The sequence below is a fragment of the Bombyx mori genome, chromosome 21 (assembly GCF_030269925.1).
Source record: "Bombyx mori chromosome 21, ASM3026992v2".
NCBI lineage: Eukaryota > Metazoa > Arthropoda > Insecta > Lepidoptera > Bombycidae > Bombyx > Bombyx mori.
Window position 1 is genome coordinate 13,319,118 of NC_085127.1, and position 26,201 is coordinate 13,345,318.

The following is a 26,201-nucleotide window of genomic DNA, read 5'->3' on the forward strand; positions in this document are numbered from 1 at the left end:
CTGCAGCCAGGATTTTAAAATTTAACCGCGTGAACCTGAAAAGAAAAAGGCGGAGATTTAAAACGGGACTCAACTTCCTGCCTTTTGAGCCGCTTGTGGATGACGTGTGCTATCATAATTACGATCTGTCGCTTTGAATGGCTAAAGAACTGTGTGCGTTGGACGTGATCTGTAGGATGTTTGGGTAGAACAGGCCAACATTTGGATTGTGAATTAAATAATAATTTTTATCTTTATGGTATATGTAATTAGTCTCGGTATTCATTGCTGTGAGCTCACAAACAAATGTAAGTATACAGCTAGGCTCTACTCGAAGCAGTCAAGCATTTCGGCAATCAAAACAGTTGAAATTGGCTCATTATTTAAGTTGGGGCGTCTTTAAGCTCTTGTAATTTCTCTAACCCAGGTCGCATGTTCGTCGGATCATTAAAAATTGCTGGGCATTTAATATTTGAAGACGTAAATCCGGATTCACAACTTCATTATAACTAAGAATTACTTAACCCTTCAATGCTGAATGCATGACAGTGTGAGCCGTACTTACTAACTACTGTCAATGTATTACGTAATATTCTTCTTCAAAAGAGTCGTTACTAATTTTTATTTGAAAGTGATCCTTTATTTTGTCATTGGTTTAAATTGGTATGAAACGAAAAATCCAAGATCTTAACTTAAATTCAATTCTATTCTGCATAATAAAGGTGTACATTCAGTCAAAAAAGTATCGAAAATGGATAATTTATTTATTTTTCGAATTTCATTTCTTTGTTTTTTTGGAATGAAGTTCCTTATGGGACGATGCGGAGGGGTACCCTAACCGGGAAAAAACTTCCGTAACGTAAGATTTTTTTCTATTTAGTTTGTTATCAACAGATGTCGCTGCACGTACAGTCAACAATTCCTGAATCGCGGTGACGAGATGTTACACAGTTGATAGAGGTTCTCGTATTTCTCTTGCCCAATCATACTTAACTGGCTAAGGGGGTACCATGATCATGCAGGCGGTTCCCCCAGGGCGAGGCTGCTCCGTTGCACTGCGGACTGGTTGAGCCTTGCGATTATTTTTATTTTTATCAATAAAAAAAATCTTAATAAAAAATCTATACCCGAGTTAGGTAACGGGGCAGGGGCGAGAGGCTATTTAATAAGCAAGTGAACGACACGGAGGATGGTTAAAGACTGTCTTTATTATTACAAATAATGCTTATACTATAGTATTAAGTAGTATAAGTAATAGTAGTAGTATTAAGTAATTAAGAGTATATACCATATATTAAGTGTATAATCTATGGTATATACTTATACTATATACTCTTAAGCTAAACAATGATGTGTTAGTAATGTACAAAGGAGCTTTGTGTCATTAAATGTTATCTTATAGTTTCCTAAAACAAGGGATGGTTCATGTGATGGTTGTTATCACGTGCGTGTTCTCGTCATCGCAGTCTTCGTTTAGTTCTAAAATGTCAACAAGTTCCTCGTCGGTTATTGCCTCATTTTGGTAGTAATTTTTCTTTTGGAATTTTCTGTATTATAAGAGGGTTTATTTTTGTTGAGTAGTTCCCTCTTATTTTTTATTAAATCTTTGCGGTATTACGCTAGAGGTGGAGGGTTTTATCATTTCTTTGATTGTTAATGATTTTCTCGCTCGGAGCTTAAATTCCTCCTGTTTAGCTATTATTATAGCTTCCTATAGGTTTTCGATGTTTCTCACCTTGATGATGATCGCTGTTATTGAATTTAGTTTGTCTATGTCTAAGAAGGCTATTAAAGCCATTTGTTCGTAGTATTCACGTTTACCTGGGTCAATCTGGATGAGGGTGGTCGCTAGGTGACGAATTTTGTCACCGAAGGCTTCCAGAGTTAGTTTATCCCTGGTCGAGGTCATGAGCTCCTGGACTAACTGTATTTCCGTTCGGAATTCACCGAACCTTTTTATAAGTGTAGTCTTAATTTCAGGCCATGTTTTTTCGATGGGGTTTAGTCGGTAGTTGGTTTTGCGGGGTAGCTCTTGCGTGGCTGACGCCGTGCAGTGCCTCGCGCGCCTTTCTCAAGGCGTAGTCTCCTGGCAGGAATTGGAAGAACCTCGGTCTTCTTCTTCTCCCTATCCTTCTCTGGAGGCGCCGGAGTCCGACATAGCCCGGTCTCTTACCCCCCTCGATCGGGTATCCGTAAATGGATTCCCCAGGTTTTTACGCCGCCGCTCTGCGACAGTGCTTCAACGGCTTTACCCGTTAATTTGTTTCGGATTAAGCATCCTATGCTAGGATCCGTTTTGCTTGCTATAAGATCGAGTGTATTCTCTACACCTTCGATATAGATACTAAGTGTTTTCCTATTACCATCATACGTAGGTAATAGCATTGATAAAGTAGGATATGCAATTTCGATTGCAACCTTCTCTTCGACTAACGATTCATTGCCTGCTTTACTGCCGCTTGCCATTTTAATAAGTAACTGTAATTACGTACAAGAATTCTATCGAAGATTCACTACTGTACAGGACAAGTACCCAGAGGGTCTATTAGTGTCTGAAATGTGGGATAAAGGGAGGTTTTTCTCGGGAAATAAGTGGAATTTACACTTACCACCCGAGCATTGCCGATAAAAGGCGATGGTGAGTCTAGTCTCCCGTTGTTGCTCTTGGCTTCTGCTGCCCGCTGAAGGTTCTTTGCCCGAGGATGCGGAGACGATGCTTCGGAATGATTCTTCAGAACCGTACCGATTTTACATGAGTTACCGACTGCGCCAGTTAGGTAGCGGGCAGGGGCGAGAGGCTTTTTAAATAGAACAAGTGAACGACACGGAGGATGGTTAAAGACTGCCTCTATTCTTATAAATAATGCTTATATATACTCTTAAGCTAAACAATGATGTGTTAGTAATGTACAAAGGAGCTTTGTGTCATTAAATGTTATCTTATGGTTTCCTAAAACAAGGGATGGTTCATGTGACGGTTGTTATCACGTTGTTTATCGTTATCACGAGGTCATGTGGGCTACGCCGACATATCTCCCGAATAATTATTTTCTTTATACCTCGAATAGAACTTAAAATTAATATTTTTATAACAAGGAACTTCATTCTTCGTTCTTATCCGGTGTCCCACGACACCACACTTTTTTTTTGTTGTTATTAGTTTGGCACAACTATTTATAATTTTGGCGCGGAGTTTGAGTTGCATAATAATATGTATTTAGATTAAAACAGTGTTGTTTTATTGATATCGTAACTAGTGTGTGTTTTGCGAATTTCATTCATAATAGACAAAAACCTCGAACAAAATGTTTGTCTTAAATTTCGCATCGCCAATGGAATTTCGTGTTCTGAGTCACTGAATATGTAACAGAAAACTTAAGTTAAATCGACTTTATCGAAAACAGTGTTTAAAAAAATTTTGATAATTGAATTATTCGTTGGAGTATGTGTATCGTATCTGAAGGTGATAAAATAAATTTGTATGAATAATTAACATTTTGTGTATTAATGATTTTTAAGCTATTGCATAGCTTTTATCGCGGGCTTTGAGCGCGGCGACTGAATCAAGAAATTCCGTAACGAAAATAACCGGACACCCCCACTACGCCTACTAGCTCGCGTGCAACACATCCACACGTTGCGCTTGTGTAGTGTTTGTGAATTAGCGCGCGGCCGGTATGCCGGCGGCGTGACCGGTATTTTAAGAGTCTAATAGCACCGAGAATGGATTGGGGGATCCGAGAAGACATGTTTAGGGGAACGGCGGCTTTGAGTTGCCCCGTCGCCTGGGTCGGATGTGTAATTAGCGGCGGTCACGCTAAAAGGGTTATCATGTCGCGTCGCTTCTTCAAAGTATTAGCTTAGCAGCACTTAGTTGATGTTCAGAACCCAACTGTCTGTTGCGCTGTAATTGTGAGAATCTATATATTAATACGTGAAGCAAAAACTTTGTATCCCTTTTTACGAAAATTGCGCGGACGGAGGAGTATGAAATTTTCCACACTTATAGAGAATATAGTGAAGAAATGCACAATGCTAATATTTTTTTTAAATAATGCATAAAAGATACATTAAATTAATAAAGAAAACATCACACACACACGCATGCATACTGTTTATTGTCACACTTTTGTTCTTGACGTCTGTTGTCAATTTGAGAATAGATTAAATATGGTTTGTCTTTGTTAATATTTTTTATAGTGTAGTCTTGGCGAAATTTGTGATTATAGAAGTATAAAATACAATCATAATAGTGTACAAACTTACAATTCCAATTAATTATAGTCGAATTTCGACTGCTGCGGGACCTCTAGTTCTTTATTAAAACAGCAACTCTGACATCTTTTGCTTGTCACTTGTAGCGTATAGAAAAGCTATTTTAAAATATTTATAAGGTGATTTAGTCCGATGAGTATTATAGTTTTATAGTGTAAATTGATGTACAAAATAATATGTGCGTATTGTGTTGCTTTTGTGTTTTTGTAACTTAAATTTCTAAATTACTCTTCTCTGTTCACTTTCTACCTATATGTGATTTTGATTGTGGAAACATATTTGGCTATTGTTTATTTTATGTTTGTATTGTACTGTTTGTTTCCCAAACAAATAAATAAGCTCAAAATGAAACACATATTATTTAAAAAAAACTTTTATTCGAATAAACTCGGTTCTACCGAAAGCAACTGGCGACGAAAAGATCGCTCAGTCATCTCTGACGCCTTCATAATTAATTGCACAAAATAATAAGCACAATGCAAATGTACTTAAATAAGATCTAAACCGAGAAAATAGTTAAATGTCTAACCGGAAACATTTATCTAGACATTCTTAATTTAAAATTACATATTGTTTTGGTATGCGTGGTAATATATTACAATGTATGCTCTGTTAATCTTATCTTATTTTCAGAAAATGTTGTTTTATTCGTGTTTTCAATAATCAACTCTTCCCGACATCTATTGGCGAATAATAATACTATTTTTCTTAATTGAGGGCAACTAACCGCTTTAAAGACACAACAAGATGGCGTTATCAAATCCGGTCATCATCTAGTTAATATTAAACTTAAAATAATCCTTTACCTCGGTTCAAGTTATGGAGAGCTTCAGAGGAATATATTTTAATGAGCACTTGTCATTTGCTCGTTTGGATCAGATTGAAGCACACACACATGCTAAGACATTTTGAAAATAGCATCAACGCGATTTAGGTGTTACCGAATTTATTCTACTATATAACATCTATTTAGCAATATATGTTTCTCAATATATTTCCCTCTTCCCGATTGATTCCATTACCGACTATAACAAATAAATTTCGCATCGTGCTGAATCATAAGGTACAAATCAAGGGGTGAGCTATTCTGGTTTGAGCGACATTCTGCTAAATACGCGACATTTCGTCTTCTCGCAATAAAACTGTATAATCTCTAAAACTTACCAATTTTACAGGAGAGCGTTTTAAAGGCTTAATATAATAGATATATATATATTTTTAACATGAATCTTAATTGCAACATTTATTTTTTTAATTTTTAACAGTTACATTATCTGTCTTTTAAAGTAAGATAAAATTACGTATTAATTTTGTTAATAGTAGTCAAAACATAGGTAAACTAAAACTAAACTACGCTTTTTATGAGTATTTATGAGAATAATACTGGTGATACCAAATGTTTACGCATATTAACTCATTTCCGAATATTCTTGGAAAATTTACACTTTTAATGCGAAAAGGCGAATTATCTTTGTAATAATAATTAGAGGTGCCTTTTATTTGATATTAGCATCAACAGTTCGATGCGTTTAATTGAACTTCAATTAAGTTTACTCCATTCAAATAGTTAAAGAAGTTTATGTTTATTTGTTATGATTTAAATTTCTCTCCTGTAAATTTGCAAGGACGTCGCTTAAACCAAATAGCCTCCATCCTTCGGAATAGCTTCGCTAAGGTGCCAACAACAGCTGGCCGTAGTTTCAAATCAATCACATAAACTGGTGTTTCCCAACATGGAGCCCACGCCCCGCAAGGGGGCAATTTGATAATTAAGGGGGGCAATCGCACTAAATGAATATTAAAAATATGTATTAAAATTATTTTGAATTTAAATTTCAATTCTGTATTATATGTTTTAAAATATTAATTACAGTGTTTTGATAACAATTTCATAGTGATTTTTTCCTAAAACCTATCATTTATGTTTCTTAAGTGAACAAATCAATATTTTAATGTTAAAAATTATGTATGGGGGCGGCATAAAAATTTTAGAAACGTTACAGTGGGGCATTGCACAAAAAAGGTTGGGAAACACTGGCTTAAACCATTAGCGCGATTACGAACGAACAAACAGAATCGAATTACATAATAAATTATAAGATTACGTGTATATCACGACTGGTTGGTTTTGGATCAAAGATGATACTGTCATAACAGGCTCAGTTTGACTAAGGAGTTGTCGGGGTGGAGGGTTTGGGGAGAGCAACAGTCTGCCGCGAAGGGTCTGGTCCGCGGCTGAGCAGGAGACGCCGGCGTGATCACGACGTACTGCAACACTTTGACTAGACAGCACTTCATCTGGATCATTGCGAACCTTTTACCTGGAAAACGGAAATCTTCAAACACAGAACTGGACTTGAAGAAAGAAATAATCTTAATATATATAAATCACGTGTCACGTTATTTGTCCGCGATGGACCCCTAAACTACTTAACCGATTTTAAATTAAATTTGCACACCGTGTGCAGTTTGATCCAACTTGAAAGATACATATAATGGTTTTTATTTCGATTAATGGTCGCAATATTTATTAATTAACAATAAAATGATTTATTATGTTGATTTTTGTTATTAATTGTAAGTTTCATAAGTCTAAAACAGATGGCGCCTTAAACCAGTTTTTACAGACCTTTTTATTTATTTTTATTTATTTATGTACACACAGAAAACAAGACATAGTACAAAGTAATAGGAAAATTATGTACAAAGGCACTGCTTATTTCTTTAAGAAATCTCTTCCAGCAGACCTGCGAGAGGATAATGAGAATAATAATAAAAAGTGATGAGTGTGTGTAGAACAAATAACACATAACTAAAATAACAAATACAACATGAGAATTATAGTAATGCACATACACATAGCAAATATTATAAGTAACACAGTAACACTCGTATATACGAAGAGTATAGAACCATGATCATTCGGTTGATGAGAGATAAAATTGTTTGACCTTGTATTTAAAAACAGAAACAGACTTGCAAACTCGGATGTCAGCCGGCAACGAATTCCACAGTCTGACCGCGTGCACAGTAAAGGAGTGAGAATAGAAATTGGTTTTGTGGGAAGGGAATAACAAAACAGAACGTTGGTTGGACCTGCAGGGAGCATCAGGAGAACGAATGAAAGAGAATCGCTCACGTAAATATAAGGGAGAAGTGGGCTTATGTAGGATATTGAATAGGAGACATAATATTCGAGTATTCCTACGAAGGCGTATAGGGAGCCACTTAAGTTCTTTGCGAAAATGAGAAACATGATCGAATTTTCTGAGATTGTATATAAAACGGATACATAGATTTTGCATCCTCTCAAGCTTGTTTGAGAGCTCCTCAGTGGCATCCAAGTAGCAGGCATCGGCGTAATCAATTATGGGTAGAATGAGAGCTTGGACGAGAGATATTTTTGTATGCTGAGGTAAGAAGCCCTGCAGACATCTCAACGAGTGCAAGGCGACCTTTATAATACTGTCTGACATTAATATCTCATAGATGGCGCTGTGTTAAAAATACCAAACGTTTCACATAAGCTACAATTTAATGGCCTATACACCACGTGTTGCTGAGGTTAAATCATAAGTGAAATTTATTTCGTAGTAAACGCAATACAGGGTAATCGAATTTTTCTTACTTTGTCAATTTTTGGTATTAGCATAACCGACCGCGTGTTATTTAGAAACAAAAACCATTCAACCTGATCAGAGTGTTAATTAGTATTATCGATAATATATCGTACCTATACAATAACGAGGTCCATCCCCAAAAGGCATATAGACTCCTGGCGGAGGGACGAACCCTCCTGACCACCTCTCAGGATAAAAGTCATCCGCGCGTTCGAAGTACTAGACAAAAAACCATTATTTTAATCAATCAAATTTTTTTTAGTTTTTTTTTATAGCTTAGATGAGTGGGCGAGCTCAGTCCACCTGGTGTTAAGTAGTTACCGGAGCTCATAAACATCTACAACGTAAATACCGCCACCCACCTTGAGATATGAGTTCTAAGGTCTCAGTATAGCTTACAACGGCTGCCCCACACTTCAAACCGAAACGCATTACTGCTTCACGGGAGAAATAGGCGGGGTGGTGGTACCTACCCGTGCGGACTCACAAGAGGTCCTACCACCAGTAATTACGCAAATTATAATTTTGCGGGTTTGATTTTTATTACACGATGTTATTCCTCCACCGTGGAAGTCAATCGTGAACAATTGTTAAGTACGTATTTCATTAGAAAAATTGTTACCCGCCTGCGGGATTCGAACGCTGTTGCTTCGCTAGATACGAATGCACCGGACGTCTTATCCTTTAGGCCACGACGAATTGATGTCAAATGTCACCACATATATTCGTAGTTTGTTAATGACTATGTCAAAAGTAAACAGTAAATATAGACAACGTTCTCAAAACTCATCCGGATGTCCTATGCGCGAAATACAACAAACCTTTAAAATATTCGACTCTGTCAAATTGAACCTTAAATACTTAATAAAAATAAAACACAAACTTGGTTGTCCCTTTGGATTCCCAGCGTCGGAAACAGAACTATTGTGCCTTTCTCAACGACTTTCTCGGTTCCCGGTATAAGATAGTCTTTGGTACACATACGTTGTATGCTTGGAAAGGGTGGATACAAACGCAGGGTCTCTGAAAGAAAAAAAAACCTTTTTTATAATACATCTCTCGCGCGGTCTAGCTCATGAGTGTGAAGGGGACAGTTAATGTTTTGCTTTTGTTAATGTTTATAAATATAGCGTGCTCTTATTTTATTATTGTTTTAATATTAAATTATTATTGTCTAATTACAATTGCATATGTTGATAAAAAATGCTATGTAATAGCTTTACTGCGGCAGTACCCGAGTGCCACACGTGTTTTTTTTACTATAAAAATAAAACTTTAGTCAGCTTAATATTTAAAATGTCGATGGACATGACGGTAGTCGACCGTCGTAAAGTCTGACACAGTAAACGTAAGATTAATCGATAAAACTAATATTACTTACCTCTACGAGCTGCGTAAACCGATGAAATTACTTATGGTGGAGATGTTAAAATTACTTACGTTTCCCCAATTTTTATCTATTTATTAAAAAACTAGCTGACCCGGCAGACTTCGTAGTGTCTCAATCGATACATAAAAGACCTAAACCTTTGTATAGAATAAACTTAAAACAAACAAAAGGAATCCGACGGGGGACACATCAAAGGAAAAACTAAATTATTATTTTTATTTAATTCCGAGCATTTTCATATTTATCTACCTCTTAAACGTTCCCTGGACTTCCGCAAATAATTTAAGACCAAAATTAGCCAAATCGGTCTAGCCGTTCTCGAGTTTTAGCGAGACTAACGAACAGCAATTCATTTTTATATATATAGATAGATTTAAAAATGGCTGAGTGTTTTATTAATTTGACCATTCGTACAAAAAACTTATAAATACTTTAATAAGTTTATGGCTTAAAATTAGTATTATCTCCATCAAATATGTCTATATTAACATACACAGTTTCTGAAAATACATAAAATGGACTAACATTAATATTCTTTTTACAAATGCTAACCTTGTATTACCATCTCCATGTAGATTAACTCTTGTAAGATCTCAAAAGTCATCTTTCCGTCATTTCGGCTCAACACCTCTCTAATCTCCTGTCTCATCTTCTCCTGGACCCTCTGATCAGCTGCCAGTTCGAGGAAGAGAAACGCTAAGGTCGAAGAAGTAGTTTCAAATCCACCAAGGAATATAATAAATGCGTTGGCGGAGATTACTATGTCCGCTGTGAAAAGAACTTGACATTAATATTGTTACGCCGGTAAGAGTAACGCCATCTGTCGCCGAATAGTCGAACGAATATCGAAGGATCTAGTAGCACCTAGTGTGAAGTCGTCGTGGCCTAAAGGATAAGACGTCCGGTGCATTCGTATCGAGCGATGCACTGGTGTTCGAATCTCGCTGGCGGGTACCAATTTTTCTAAGGAAATACGTACTCAACAAATGTTCACGATTGACTTCCACGGTGAAGGAATAACATCGTGCAATAAAAATCAAACCCGCAAAATTATAATTTGCGTAATTACTGGTGGTAGGACCTCTTGTGAGTCCGCACGGGTAGTTACCACCGCCCCGCCTATTTCTGCCGTGAAGCAGTAATGCGTTTCGGTTTGAAGGGCGGGGCAGCCGTTGTGACTATACTGAGACCTTAGAACTATATCTCAAGGTGTGTGGCGCATTTACGTTGTAGATGTCTATGGGCTCCAGTAACCACTTAACACCAGGTGGGCTGTGAGCTCGTCCACACATGTAAGCAATAAAAAAAAAAAAAGAAAAAAAACCTAGAACGCTCGAGAAGTACAACGCCATCTATTGTCAGATAGCGGAAACAATACTAGAGATGTGTGGAATATTCTCGATAATTCTAGGGATGTGGTATCGACTATAAAAGCGTTGGAGTGATGGCACGCAATCAGTCAGTAATCGGAACTACTCGAAGCGAAACAGCGAACGGATCACCTGAAGCGAAGCGGAACAAGCGAATTGAGAATTTTAAAGTGTTTATTGAATGTTTTAAAGTGTTTGTTAAGTGTTCTAAGTGTTGAATACAGTTTTTAGTTGTACTTTGGTGGAATTTTATTTATCCCGAACCCCAGCGCGTCACAATATTGAGAACATTAATAAAGTAAAAGAACCGACCATTGAAAAATTAAATATATCTGCTATATTCGTTTTCGGGGTTCAATGTCCTATCGGAGACACATTTCAATATTAGAAACTTTTAACGGCCCCATTCGCTGTCCGTTGCGGTGTGACAATATCTTTTGTCGTTTTCAGTAAATAACTTAGTTTACTATTTGAATTTTCATGGCTTTTTTTTTCATGTACAGTATTTTATTATATTGTAAAACTTAGTTCATAAATAATGTATACTGCTTATATTCAGGCTATATACTAACTGAAATGGATACATGAATTGAGTGATGCGGGATAAAGGAAGTTTCTTTTCCCACTCACTAATGAGGTAACTTTAGTCTATAGTATAATATTATAAAGAGGAAAGATTTGTTTGTTTGTTTGTATTGAATAGGCTCCGAGACTACTGAACCGATTTGAAAAATCCTTTCACTGTTTAGAAGCTACACTATTGCAGAGTGACATAGGCTATAATCGTTTTAGAAAAAAATTAGGGATCCTTACTAAAATGTCAATAATGTAACCCAAGGTGTAAACAAATTACCTAAAATATTCTTTACGTCGCGTGCCCTGCGAAAACTATTGATGATAGAATAAAATAACATACAACGACTTTGTAGAATACATTATTATTTACAAAAATTATCGTTGAAATTTTTGTGAAAGACCCGAACGGAGCCGGAGCGTGCCGCTAGTAATTAATAAAACACGAAAAGTACATGAAAATTCCTTTACGGTACAATCTCACGTTAAGCAATACATATTACAACTCTGAACTTAACCTACTGAGTTTCTCGCCGGATCTTCTTAGTAGGTCGCAATTCCGATCCGGCGATATAGATTCTGCGAAGCACAGCTTTTGCTAGGGCTAGTATTAGCAACTTATCTCAGGTTGAGACGGTGAGCTCACCCACCCGTCCGCGCGTAACTTGAATAGCCTTTTTTTATTTATTGCTTATATGGGTGGGCGAGCTCACAGCCCACATGGCCTTAAGTAGTTACCGGAGCCCATAGGCATCTACGACTTAAATGCGCCACCCACCTTGAGATATAATTTCTAAGGTCTCAAGTATAGTTACAACGGCTGCCCCGTCCTTCAAACCGAAACGCATTACTGCTTCACGGCAGGAATAGGCAGGGTGGTGGTACCCAAGCGGACTCACAAGAGGTCCTACCACCAGTAAAGCCTCTTAAGCTACCCGCCAACATACAACAAAGGTAAAGAAAGTTACAGTTATCGTCGTCAAGAATGACATGGAAGTTCTTTCAGACGCGCGCAAACCTAGAAATATCACTAACGCCTGTACTCACTTATTTCTACTTCATCAGGATCGTCTGTTTTTTTATTATTGGCGTCATCGTTTCGTAGATTCATCATCATGTCGATGAAGTCACCACGTTTCTCCTGTTCACCTGAAGGAAAAAAACATACATATATTCAACCACATATTACTAAGGATCGATAAATGATTATGAGTCCAGCTTCACTTGCAGTCGACATAAGAAAACGCCCACATTTCCAACTGCAACGGAAAGTTTATACTCGTGTCGGCTGAAGTAAGCTTATCATTGATGTGTAGTAAGGTTGCAATCACAGATCATAGAAACACAGAAAAGATCGTCGGTCGTATTGAATAAAGAAGAATTCGGTTGTATTGACAGATCGGTCGGCTCGGCTTACGTTCAGTAGCAAAGTTTTGAGTTTAATTACGAGTGAGCTTGTACGACATCGTACACCTTAGGACCCTACATTGAATGCTTTCGGATCGGCACGAGTAATCGCCACGAGACGGGCATCCGGCATCTTATAAGATTTTCAAGAAATCTTGTAAGATCAATAAACCTGTCCAACCCGGGCTGACGTCACTCGCCTTATCGACACGTGTGACGTGCTGCGTACCCAACCGCTGGAGGTTACTGTGTTTCTATGATCTGTGGTTGCAATGTATCGAGCCATTATGAAGTAAGACAGTCGCACATAGCTCGTCACTAATACAGTCGCATTATATCTGTACTAATATATAAATCTTAGTGGTTTTTACGGATGTTCCGTTATAACTACTGAACCGTGCATCCGATTGACTTGATGTAGAAAATACATGTACTTAATGGATAGGCTAATATTTATAATGAGTGTTGGACTCCCTAATAATAATGACAATAAATAATAATGTTAATTTTAAATGCCCAGCGAAGCGGGCGAGTACGGCTTGTATTGTATAAGAACCTCATAAATCAGTGTTCAGCAAGCGTACCGTATCTAATAAGAAATAAATAAATAAATAGCGTATATCTTAATTTATCTTTGTCTGAACTTACTCTGACATACAAAATAATAATTACCAAAAGCATAATACGCTAAGCTACTTATTTAATATTGGATAATAAATAGACGTAAACACACATGAATGAAAAATTTCAAATACTTGAAATTGCAAAAATGTTGGTAGTGAATTCGTTCACCGGTCGCAATATTTAGATTTGTGTGGCTTTTTGAAATTGAATAGCCTTTTAGCTATACTAATATTATAAAGCTGAAGAGTTTGTTTGTTTGAACGCGCTAATCTCAGGAACTACTGTTTCGATTTGAAAGATTATTTCAGTGTTAGATAGCCCATTTATTGAGGAAGCCTATAGGCTATATTACATCACGCTGAGATCAATACAAACGGAGCACCAATAAAGAATATTTCAAAATCGGGCTTTTGAGAGCTTCCGCTGCGTGCGCTGCAGAAACGGTTAAAGTTTCGCTAAAATAATGTATGACAGAATTGTTCCCCTTTAAAAGACTATAAAAAAAGTCCGCGACAGCATATGTCTATATATTAAGGTTCGCTCACTATAACGTATTTTTATGCTAACCAAGTTTGTTCTAAAATAAAGCAGTATTTGTGAACTATTCCACGCGGACGAAATCGCGGGCAAAAGCTCTTATAGTTATAATATATAGACTATCTTCTATATAGTTTGGTAGAGGTAGTGAATATTTAAATTGATTCAGAATTTACCACTTTCGCGAGCTCTGAGCACGCTTGTCACGACGTTATGGAAGAAATCGTGAGTCTTCTTCGGTATTATCCTCATTCTAAAGAAGAGGACGAATGCTGGCCAGAACTGACGCATCGTTCTGAAAAAAATTAGTATTAATCAGACTTGTTTTTTTTTTTTTTCAAATTATCTTGGTGATTTTTTTTTTTTTTCAATTCTTTTCGACTTTATAAAAGTTCCGGGTTGTATGATAGATAGCTTGTTAGGTAGATGTTCAGGAGGGGAACAGATTTTCAGCATATTTTTTTTTAAAAATCGTTTAAAACATTTCTGATTTTTCAGCATTCCTAAACGCTTCAAGTAATAAATATTATGGCTCACATAAAAAAAAAAAAAACACGTAAAGGAAAATCTTGACTCAACGACTGACTCTTTAGGGTCCTGCCCTTAAATCTACTAAAGAGGTAATTATAACGACTAAAGCCGATAGAATTAAAAAAAAAGTCCTGGATTTAGAACATTAAATACTGAAATTTTACGTTTGTCTTAAGATGGGTGGCGCATTTACGTTGTAGATGTCTATGGGCTCCAGTAACCGTTTAACAGCAGTTGGGATGTTAGCTCGTCCACCCATCTAAGCAATAAATAAAAAATAAATAAACTTTGATTGACCATTTATCATGCCCTCCGATTTTGCTAACGCTGAAAATATCACTGATTTCCTTCATGAATTAGTTGATGAGCAAGCCAGGGCCCCCACATATATTATCCCGACTATCAATCCCGCTGGCAATTACCAACTTTATCAATGAAATTAACACTTAAATCATGTTCACAAAAGACCTCTATAATGACGGAATAATATTATTATCGTGTAATAAAAATCAAATCATGCGGGTTTTATAATTTGCATAATCACTATACAATCGAGATATTGACATGACGTCGCAAGATAGGTGGCGACATTCTCTTTGTGAAGTCTATGAGCAATAGAAGCCGCGTATTCATCCGTCTATAGGATTAGAATGTAGGATATCCGTCCATCCTACATCCCAACGCCAAAGACTTCCTTTTCCTTTTTTTGTGTTACATACACTACACATTTTGCGGTAGGCAGCGACTTGGCTCTGCCCCTGGCATTGCTGAAGTCCATGGGCGACGGTAACCACTCACCATCAGGTGGGCCGTATGCTCGTCAGCCTACAAGGGCAATAAATAAATAAAACTTTATACAATGGAAATACACCCGTGCGTCATAGACTATGCCAGTCCTCCTTCTAGCGTTGTATTCGTCACTGCGGAGAGTCGTGATCACCCTTCTGTTTCACCTTCTAACGCACGATCTTTCTCCATCTCTTTTTGCCTCTGGCGGTGTGGAGGGTCATGCCAGTAACAAACTTAAATATCGTGTAGAAAAATAGCTATGGTATTTAACTATCATACTAGATATTTTTTTATTGCCCTTGCAGGCATACGAGCATATGGCCCACCTGATGGTAAGTGGTTACCGTCGCCCATGGACTTCAGCATTGCTAGAGGCAGAACCAAGCCGCTGCCTACCTAAGATTTGGCCTACCTGACATATTCACCTCAAATAAAATACATTTTAAATTCGAAATTAGTTTGAAAAATAAAGAAATTAAGTACCAATATAACAATGAAAAACTTCTTAGAAAACCGAATGAAAATTGCAATAGTTAAACTGTGGCTTCGCTTCTCAGAGGTTTTCATGTTTGAATTAAAAGTATGATTTAATTGTTAAATGTCTGAGCTTTTTGCCACTCATCTCTAAACGCTATAAGAGTTAGGACATTGACTTTCTTTTGCAGTCTTTGACAGTCAAGACACTTTTGACTTTGACTTGACTTTTTAAACAAACTTTAATTTAAAACGTACAAAAATTTATTCACAAATCGAGACAAAGATTTTATATATGCTTGTCGTGGTTAACGACTTTTAGTAATATTAAGAAGTTGTTTTGACTATTATTTTAAATGATGAAATGTTGTTTTGATAAATATCACAAAATGTAGGGTAGACTCCTTAACGCTACAGTATAAAATGGCGGTACGTGGACATTCCGTGTCAGACAGTCATTCAGTCCGTATCAGACGGTCCGCCCGTCTCAGTCAGTGAGTCTCTGGCAGTCAGTCAGTCGGTCTGTCGGTATGTGGAACGAAACTGTCGGTTTACCCTGTCATTGTGAAAGTTGTGTGTGTTGAGTTTCAATAATTATTATTCAAAAGGTTTTATTGACTTTTTATAAACTGAGTTCAACCAAATACGAATGATCACGGAAACTACCGCTTAGCCATCCCTGGCGCTGCCCCGACATGATTTTGTTTTACTGTTTATTTTTATTCCGTTTTTTTTAAATTGTTTTAGCACAGACGTCTGAGTATTTTCGGTTCAAAACTTTTACAACAAAACCAAATGTTGCATATTATAGTCGTCTACAGTATTATTATAAAAAAAAACATGTGAAATAAAGTTGTTTGTGGCGCTTTCAAATATTAACTCCTCAGCCGATCATCAAAGGAGCTTACGTATATACTGCCAGGAGTATATCATCCAGATACTACTGCTATTCCCGAGTGATAGAATTGGATCGCAAAGCCACATATAAAAGCTAGCTTCTCATAAAGCCATGGGGTTTGAGCTGTTAATTTTATTGGCAAATTCGTACAGTCTTACTGGTTATAGGACGTCTTGTGAGTCCGCACGGGTATGTAACACCACCCGGCCTATTTCTGCCACAAAACAAATGCGTTTCGATTTTAATCCCATTATTAGTATCCCAATTTCTCAATATCCCAAATATCGCATCATTAATACAACTATTAAATTACTTACTTTTCAAATACATTATATAAAGATTTCTCGTAAAACGCTTGAAGTGCAACCGCAAATGGATCGTCAGGCTTATCCATAACTAGACTCTTCAGTCCAAAGGCGCAAGGTACTATCGCGTCGGCTGTATACCCCCCAACCAACTCCTCAGAGTCCACCAGCGCATAAGCATCTTCTATATTAGAATTGCTGTCCACGTTTTCGATATCCTTGTTCTTGTTTTTGATTCGTTTCCTCAAACGTATGACGAACTCATCGGCTGTGTTGTCTATCAACGGGAACATTCCTCGTAGCTTGTTCGGCCTAGAAGATGTTTGAAGTAGAATTAGTTCTATATAAGTACTAGCTGTGCTCGCCCTCATCGCTGTGTATTTAAAATTAACATTATTTTTATTGTCTTCATCATTAGGGGGTCCAACTCTCATATAAATATTAGCCTATCCATTAAGTACATGTATTTTCTACATGGATACCAAGTTTCAAGTCAATCGGATGCACGGTTCAGTAGTTATAACGGAACATCCGTAAAAACCACTGTAGATCTATATATTAGTATAGATAATACAATATATTTGTAGTTGTCTATCTCAAGAACGTTTACTATGAGTTACAAAATTCAAGTCTATGATTTAGTGGGTTATGACTCCTGGTGTTCATAAAACTTTTGTTAAGGTACACAATAATCAGAAGTTAATACTGTTTCTGCTACATCCGTATGGTCAGTCGGTTATAGAATAAACCAGATCTTATGACACAAGGAATCCCAGAGGTCAAAATGCGCAGCAATCATTGGCAAGCTCCAAAAGATCTAAGATAAGATGAAAGATAAGAGGACATCTTATCTTACTATCTAAGCCCCACTTTTCTAACTGCCGTGCTTGAAGTTGTTGGAAGAAGTCTCAAATCGAACAGCGACACCGCTATACCACACTCAACCGCTGTCACCAATGTGAGTCCGCACGGGTAGGTATCACCACCACCCTGCCTATTTCTACGCGAATTAGTAATGCGCTTGGGATTGAAATGTGAAGTAGCGTTCCACTGTAAAACTAAGTCTTATAACTCATGCCTCGTGATGAGGTTGACAGCATTTTCTTTGTTGTCTGCAGGCCCTAGTAACCACTTAGTTTAACACTTAACACAGTATGAGGATAATGAACTCATTTCCCCATGTAAGCAATAAAAAATATAATGTCGGATGAGCTATCATGATGTAGTCATCTATTATACTTATACCTAATATTATAAAGAGGAAATATTTGTTTGTTTGTTTGTATTGAATAGGCTCCGAAACTACTGAACCGATTTGAAAAAATTTTTCACTGTTTGGAAGCTACACTATTCTTGAGTGACATAGGCTATAATCTTTTTTGAAAAAATTTAGGGATACTTACTAAAACTAAAATAATGTAACCCAAGGTGTAAAAAAATTACCTAAAATATTATTTGCATCGCCTACCCTGCGAAAACTATTGATGATAGAATGTATACGGACTTTGTAGAACACATTATTATTTACAAAAAGTGTCGCGACAGCGTATGTCTAACTATTATAGTTATGCCGCAATAAGTGTTCTTTTATTTAAAAAAATAAATCAACGTCAAATTTTGTTGAAATTTTTATTAAAGATCCGAGCGTAGCCGGAGCGGGCCGCTAGTCTTAAATAAAAAGCAGTCCTAAATCAGCGGCATCTCAAAAACGTTCATAAGACAACAGACGCGATTTCTGTCAAAGAATTTACTAGAAGAATTAAGAATACTCACGAAAAGATTGGCGAAATTTTGGCTCTTAATTTTTTCCATTCGTTTCCTCGCAGGAAAAGTACCGATCCAGCCAAAGGATCTACTTCCTTGTTGAAGAAGAATCCACGGTCCACGAAATGCTGGAAATCGTTCACGCAGACCCTTTTAATGAGCTCTGGATCTCTGATTACCAACGTGCGCTGATAGAACTGATGCGTACCTGTAAGCCAGGAATTTTATTTAATACACAAAGTTTTTTTTTTTTACTTTTCACATTATGTACTTTAAAAGAGACGTTTAGGTAACTCTTACGATTAAAAAAGATGTGTGGTGTCGTGGGACACCGGATAGGAACGAAGTCGCTTATTATAAAAATATTATTTTAAAGTTCTATTCGAGGTATAAAGAGAATAAAACTGGAGGTTTCGCAACAACCCACGGTCATTCGGTAACGTGCGAACTTATTGTGGTACACTTCATTCACGGTTGCTTACAAAAGAGTAGAGCGTATTGCGCAAACGAACGCTCTGAGATCGTGGTCAATAAATGATAAAAAGATATGTTATTTTTTGTACGTTATTACAAAGTTAAGTGGTACACTATATGCATTACTAATTTGTACGTTATTACAAAGTTAAGTCGTACACTGTGTGCATTACTAATAAAAATCTTACGTTACGGACGTTTTTTCCCGGTTAGGGTACCCCTCCGCATCGTCCCATAAGGAACCTCCTTCCAAAAATAGCGATCAAAATCAAACACATTCACGAAACGGTGATCAAGTTAAAAGCAAATAGCATGTCGACCCCTACGCAGTTTTTCCCCCCACAATGCGCCGACACCGAACAACTTCTACCACGATTACTTTGCTTCGTAAACACTCAGGCGTTGAAACATCCTAATTTATTTATAGCTGTCGCACGATCAAAGGTATCGTGTCGGTCACAATAAAAGAGTTTTCAGTTACTACTGAGTTTTGTTAGTCCTTAACGATAACGATCTAATTCAATATGAAACAAATCGTATCGGTTGTTAGAAAAAGGCGTTCGTCGCTCTTGACTGAACGTGCAATACATAACTATTACGCGATCATGACTATGTATTTGTATTTGTATAATATATACTTTTCGAAGACTCTTGAACTGGATATATATGAGGCCGTCAGCGTAAAAGTGGCCTAACTCACAAGAAAGAAAGAAAGAAATCATTTATTCGCCAAGCATAGTGAATATGAGTTATTACATAACGACGCTTGAAAGGCAAAAGTGACTAAGCGACAATTTTAACGGCCGTCTGGTGTAGTGGCAAGTGACATGGTCACTACACAAGGGTGTCGCGGGTTCGAATCCCGCCAAGGGAAGATATTTGTATGATAAATATAAATGTCTTTTCCAGGGTTATGGATGTATATTAAATATATGTATGTGTATAATAAAAATCTTACATTTATTTCCGTTATCTGGTACCTGTAACACAAGTTTTTTACGAACTTATCACGGGACCAGTTAACGTGGGGTGATTGTTAGTAAATATTTATTTATTATTTATTTATTTATTTATAATAACTGCTTTGTACATAAATTATAGGCAATAACCATATTCGATGCGCAAAAAAAATATATTTCTAGGTCTATTAAAATCATTTGAATCCTACAGCTACTAGCTAGATTCTACTACAGCTGGATTCGTTAAAATAAATTTTGTTTCCAGGTATTTCAAGTTTAAATTAGTCTACTGTAAAGTTCACGCATTGTCGCTTAGTCACTTTTGCCTTTCAAGCGTCAATAAGTTAAAAGCAGCGTCTATGCTTTGTCATTATTTGACATGCCAATTTTAGTCCAGTGCATGATATTATAATATTATATAATTTACCATTCATTCATCCATAATTAACTAATAATTAAAAATTCAATTTTCACATTACAATTACAATTTCTCATATTCGTGCTTATATATTGCAGTTTATTTAAAACATAATAAATTTTGATGCAAAAACAAAGATAAGAGATGGCTTTGTAAACTATATTTTTGCGCGAATAATTTTTGGCTACGAAGTATGTAAATTTAAATTCATACCTCATTATCTACATACTGACTATGGTAAGCTTAGCTCACTTTTACGCTGACGGCCTCATATATAGTATGAGTATATAGTATGAGTATATATATATATAGTATACATGGCGAAAATGTTAAGGTAGATACATTCAACTATTACATAAATAAATGTCTTTTTTCAGGCTTGCGAAGTGCGCTTAACGTTGGCCAACGACATGGTTGTGCCCTTAGCAATGCTGACGATCGTGACCGACGCTATCACTCACGATAAAATGGCCGTTTTCTCGTTTGCCTACAAGGGAATTCATTCCAGAGCCGGATAGTACGTGGCAAAAAATATGAACGTGGCGGTTCCAGATATTTTTAATTTTTTATTGCTTAGATGGTTGGCCGAGCTCACAGCCCACCTGGTGTTAAGTGGTTACTGGAGCCCATAGACATCCACAACATACATCCACAAATGCGCCACCCACCTTGAGATACAAGTTCTAAGGTTTCAGTATATGTAGTTACAACGGCTGCCCTACCCTGCAAACCTAAACGCATTACTGCTTCACGGCAGAAATAGGCAGGGTGGTGGTACCTACCCGCACGGACTCACAAGAGGTCCTACCACCAGCAATAATACTATAAGACAAACTCTACTCCAGTGGGGCGAAGACCATGAACGAAGATAATCACTTGCGTTCAGACGTGCCATATGCTCATTCGCCTTCATATAAAAACAATTAGTTTAAACATCAACCTTGAAGACATTAACATTTAATTTTGGTCGCTAATGACGTTCTGCTCATAAGCTTAGACAAGCTTCATTAATTTAACTCAAAACATGTTTTTACTTCATTCCATTTGAAACATTGGTGTCTTTGATTCGATGTCTCAATGTGACCGGTACATTGACGTTATGCCGTCAATTAATTGTAACTTAGCTAGCGTCACCTTCATAGATAATAGATAATAGACTTAATATTTAAGGTCATCTTTTTCTAATCTATCTTAATGTACTTAAAGTTAAACTTGTTTTCGTTGAAAAAATTCAGTCGTAAACAATTGCTTCATTGAACTCCTTCGTTGTAATTTCAAATCACTGATATTTTTTTTCAATTAAACATTACAATTGCTTTTGACTGTAAATATCTATGCAGCCATTGTTACGATAACATTTATTTTGATTTAGAAATTATAGGTTAAAGAATGAGATCTAAAAATAACTAGTCAGGTCACAAGTATTGTCACACAGTAAAAACTTTTCTTTTAGAATGCTGGCCACAAAAAAGTTTATTGAATTCGAATTTCGAATTGTTCATGAAAATAAAAATGTATACTTTTAGAATTTTACTCATTTTTAAATATGGAGTGGACGCTTAAAGAAGACCGTGTTGCAGTTATTGCGTTGCATCGTTGCGGTTACGCGCCAATTCAAATTTTTAACATACTGAAAAATTTTAATATAACCAAAAGATTCGTTTATCGTACCATCAAACGATACAATGAAGACTCTAGTGTAGATGACAGGTCAAGAAGTGGTCGTCCTCGGTCTGTTAGGACTCCAGCAGTGATAAAAGCTGTGAAGGCGCGAATTCAAAGAAATCCCAAACGTAAGCAGAAACTGTTGGCCCTTCAGATGGGGTTAAGCAGAACCACGGTGAAAAGGGTGTTAAATGAAGACTTAGGGCTTCGGGCATATCGAAGAAAAACAGGACATAGTTTGAATGCTCGTGTAATGGACCTGAGACTGAAGAGATGCCGCGCTTTGTTGAAGCGGTACGCGGGAAAAAAATATCGGGAAATTCTTTTTTCGATGAAAAAATTTTTACCGTAGAAGAGAGCTACAACAAACAAAATGATAAGGTGTACGCACACAGTAGTGAAGAAGCGAGCAACCGTATTCCGCGTGTCCAACGAGGTCATTTTCCATCCTCGCTCATGGTATGGTTGGGAGTTTCTTATTGGGGCTTAACAGAGGTACATTTTTGTGAGAAAGGTGTAAAAACGAATGCAGTTGTGTATCAAAATACAGTCTTGACGAACCTTGTGGAACCTGTTTCTCATACCATGTTCAATAACAGGCACTGGGTATTCCAACAAGATTCGGCGCCAGCTCATAGAGCGAAGAGCACACAAGACTGGCTGGCGGCGCGTGAAATCGACTTCATCCGGCACGAAGACTAGCCTTCCTCCAGTCCAGATTTGAATCCGTTAGATTACAAGATATGGCAACACTTGGAGGAAAAGACGTGCTCAAAGCCTCATCCCAATTTGGAGTCACTCAAGACATCCTTGATTAAGGCAGCCGCCGATATTGACATGGACCTTGTTCGTGCTGCGATAGACGACTGGCCGCGAAGATTGAAGGCCTGTATTCAAAATCACGGAGGTCATTTTGAATAAACTTTAGTGTCATAAGAATCTATGTTTTGTTAAGTTCATTTTGGTATATGAATGGTTACATAATGAATAAACTTGTTTCAATTATTTTACATTAAACATGTGACAAAATTTATGACCTGACTAGGTAGAAGTAAAGCTGTACACGAATTAAAGTAAGCCTACCGTAATATAAAGTAAATCATATAATAATAATAACTGGTGGTCCCGCAGTAGTCGAAATTCGACAGTAATTAATTGAAATTTATAAGTTTTGAACACTAATATTATAATGGTCTTATTGTCAAAGACTATTCAATCTATAATAATAGATTTCGCCAAGACTACACTATAGACAAGTAGTATTAAAGACAAACAATATTAATCTATTCTCAGTTTGATCATAGATTTTAAGCAATAACAAAATTTAAACAATAAACAAAGAGTACATAATATATGTAAAATACATGGTAGTGCGTGTAATGTTTTTAATTATTGATGTAATGTATTTTTATGCACTCTTTCTCTTTATCTAAACTTCTATACTAATATTATAAAGCTGAAGAGTTTGTTTGTTTGAACGCGCTAATCTCAGGAACTACCGATCCGATTTGAATCTTTGATTTTTCAGTGTTAGATAGCCCATTTATTGAGGAAGGCTATAGATTACCTATATATAGCATCACGCTAAGACCAATACAAGCGGAGCACCAATAAAGAATGTTTCAAAATCGGGGTTTTTTTTCCTCTTGACAGCTTCCGTTGCGTGCTCTACAGAAACGGTTAAAATTTCGCTAAAATAATGTATGACAAAATTGTTCCCCTTTAAAAGATCTAAAAAAAAGTCCGCGAAAACATATGTCTATATTTTATGTTAAGGTTAGCTCACTATAACATTTTTTATGCTAACCAAATTTGTTCTAAAATAAAGCATTTGTGAACCATTCCACGCGGACGAAGTCGCGGGCAAAAGCCAGTTCTCTAAAAGTGTGGGAAATTTCGTACTCCTCCGTACGCGCAATTTTTGTAAAAAGGGGTACAAAGTTTTTGCTTCACGTATTAATATATAGATAGGATATTGCTAAACTCACCTAAAAACCGTTGATCTGTATACGTATCATAGATCCTTTTGAAGCACATCCCTCCCTGCTCCCTGAATAGGACAACAGACAGTATATGTCCAACCACGGGCAAGGCCGGGGGTGAGAATATGCCTCTGTCCTTCCAGTAGTCATGATCGTATGTGGTCACGGTCAGGACGAGGCTGCAGATCCAGAGAGTAAAATACACGTGCCATAGGACGCTGGAGCCGAATGTCCAGTCTTCTAAGAGCCACGAGAGGAACACCACGGCTTCAACCAATGATCTCCGGAAGCCAAACATTTTGTTCTAAATTTCAATCATCCTAACCTCAGCTTAACACATTTCATTATGTTTCGGTTTTGCTGTTGGAATATCAAAAATATATGAAGATCAGTAAATCATTTAATTAATTAAGGCAGCGATTTGATTGTGCTCACGTCCGTAAGCTACTTACCATCAGATGGGCCGCATACACGTTTGTCTATAAACGCAATAAAAAAAACACTGAATACTACAATTTTTTTTTTTTTTTTTTTTTATTGCCCTTGTAGGCAGACGAGCATACGGCCCACCTGATGGTGAGTGGTTACCGTCGCCCATGGACTTCAGCAATGCCAGGGACAGAGCCAAGCCGCTGCCTACCGTTAAAAAATTATTCGTTCTTGTAATCAAATTTTATAGAGAAAAATACACTTAAAAGATCAAAAATAGTAAGCTTCTCAGGCGTATGATTAACTATTATACATATATACTTTATGAAATCTTTGGACAACAAATTTTATTTCAAGTTATTGTTTTAAATAAGAATTTATAAAAACCTTCACCGATCAGACTGACACCGATCACCGTACTTTTGTGAATATATACGAATTTCGAAGAAAAACAAAAAAAAAACCAACTGCAATCCAAAACACCAAACAGGTCGCATTCCACTTCGATACGGTTGAATGTTAAATGTTATTTTGTTTTTATAATTAGGAGGAAAAAACATTCGAAATATAAAAACACGTATTACACGAGTCGGCTGTTGATTGCGCGCGCGTCTCAATGGCCAAGCGCGTTAACAAGACGTCCGCCATTTTTGATGTTGTAACGGAGAAAGTCTGGCACAGGGCCGCACTTTAGTGCTCTTACTCTCATACTAACAATAAAAAGCGTGTGGCACTCGGGAACTGCCGCGGTAAAGCTATTGCATAGCATTTTTTATCAACTTATGCAATTATAATTAGACAATGATAATTCAAGATTAAAACAATAATAAAACAAGACCGCGCTATATTAAGCATTAATAAAAGCAAAACATTAACTTTCCCCTTCACACTCATAAGCTAGACCGCGCGAGAGAGAGATGGGCAGACTTTTCATGATGCGCATGCAGTGTGATGTCACGCCACGCGCTTATTCACAAACACTACACAAGCGCAACGTGTGAATGTGTTGAACGCGAGCTACATGGTAGGCGGTTTTTTTCGTTACGAAATTTCCTGATTCGGTCGCCGCGCTCAAGGCCCGCGATAAAAGCTATGCAATAGCTTAAAAATCGATTAAAACCACTCAACTAAAACTTCTTATTCGAAATAGTGTTACAGTGATAGTAACGTGACTGAAAAACACACGCTAAGTGTTTAGCCTTAATAGACACTAAGTAAGGTCAGTGAGTCACCTTGAGATATAAGTTCTAAGGTCTCAGTATAGTTACAACGGCTGCTCCAGCCTTCAAACCGAAGCGCATTACTGCTTCACGGCAGAAATAGTCGGGTCGGTGGTACCTACCCGTGCGAACTCGAACAAGTCCTACCACTTTTAACACCATCTTGAAAAATGAGGTTGACACATCCTTCACGACCGACTGTTTCGCGGCAAAAGTTGGATAAAATAATGGCACCCACCCGTTCGGTCTGATAATACGCCCAACCACATTTCAAAGTCTCGAGGCGGCATAGACGTTGTGTCATCTATCGGCTTCGGCAACTACTTACAACTAGGTGGGCACTCAGCTCACTCACCCATCTATGCAAGATTTAACAAAAAACCATGAAGTGTTCACCTAATACAGCTGTAAGTATTATTTCAATATTATTTTTTTACAATTCGACCCTGGCTCATCTTAGGCCACTTTATCGTTACATAACTGTCCTGGAAGGTCTGTCCGGCGACACTCTAACCCAC

The 26,201-nt window shown here is 37.1% G+C and overlaps 2 protein-coding genes across 9 annotated transcripts in view; both read right to left on the reverse strand.

Moving 5' to 3' along the window:
- Or-17 (olfactory receptor 17) overlaps positions 1-3,261 on the reverse strand; it is a 28,879-nt gene extending 25,618 nt beyond the window's left edge. Inside the window, exon 1 of one of the 3 annotated variants that reach the window (XM_062674551.1) lies at positions 2,589-3,261. In XM_062674551.1, coding sequence (XP_062530535.1) covers positions 2,589-2,599 — 11 coding nt within the window. In that variant the 5' untranslated portion in view covers positions 2,600-3,261. The remainder of the gene's footprint in view (positions 1-2,588) is intronic. The other 2 variants (XM_062674546.1, XM_021347233.3) reach the window with 2 other exon arrangements.
- A 1,350-nt stretch (positions 3,262-4,611) lies between these two features.
- LOC101736314 (cytochrome P450 6B1) lies at positions 4,612-25,472 on the reverse strand. Of its 6 annotated transcripts, none has more exons than XM_062674767.1 (11): positions 24,675-25,472; positions 24,487-24,543; positions 24,041-24,394; positions 18,546-18,744; positions 16,785-17,084; positions 13,952-14,070; positions 12,255-12,356; positions 9,817-10,032; positions 8,758-8,897; positions 7,988-8,093; positions 4,612-6,575 (listed from the first exon to the last, which is right to left on the reverse strand). In XM_062674767.1, exons 3-11 carry the CDS (start codon positions 24,330-24,332, stop codon positions 6,403-6,405), a joined length of 1,647 nt encoding a protein of 548 aa, XP_062530751.1. In that variant the 5' UTR covers positions 24,333-24,394; positions 24,487-24,543; positions 24,675-25,472; the 3' UTR covers positions 4,612-6,402. The 6 variants fall into 6 exon arrangements, with proteins under 6 accessions (XP_062530751.1, XP_062530755.1, XP_062530754.1 ...); XM_062674771.1 differs by having other exon boundaries at positions 24,487-24,547; positions 24,679-25,092; XM_062674770.1 differs by having other exon boundaries at positions 24,487-24,513; positions 24,932-25,089.
- Positions 25,473-26,201: the final 729 nt, after the last annotated feature.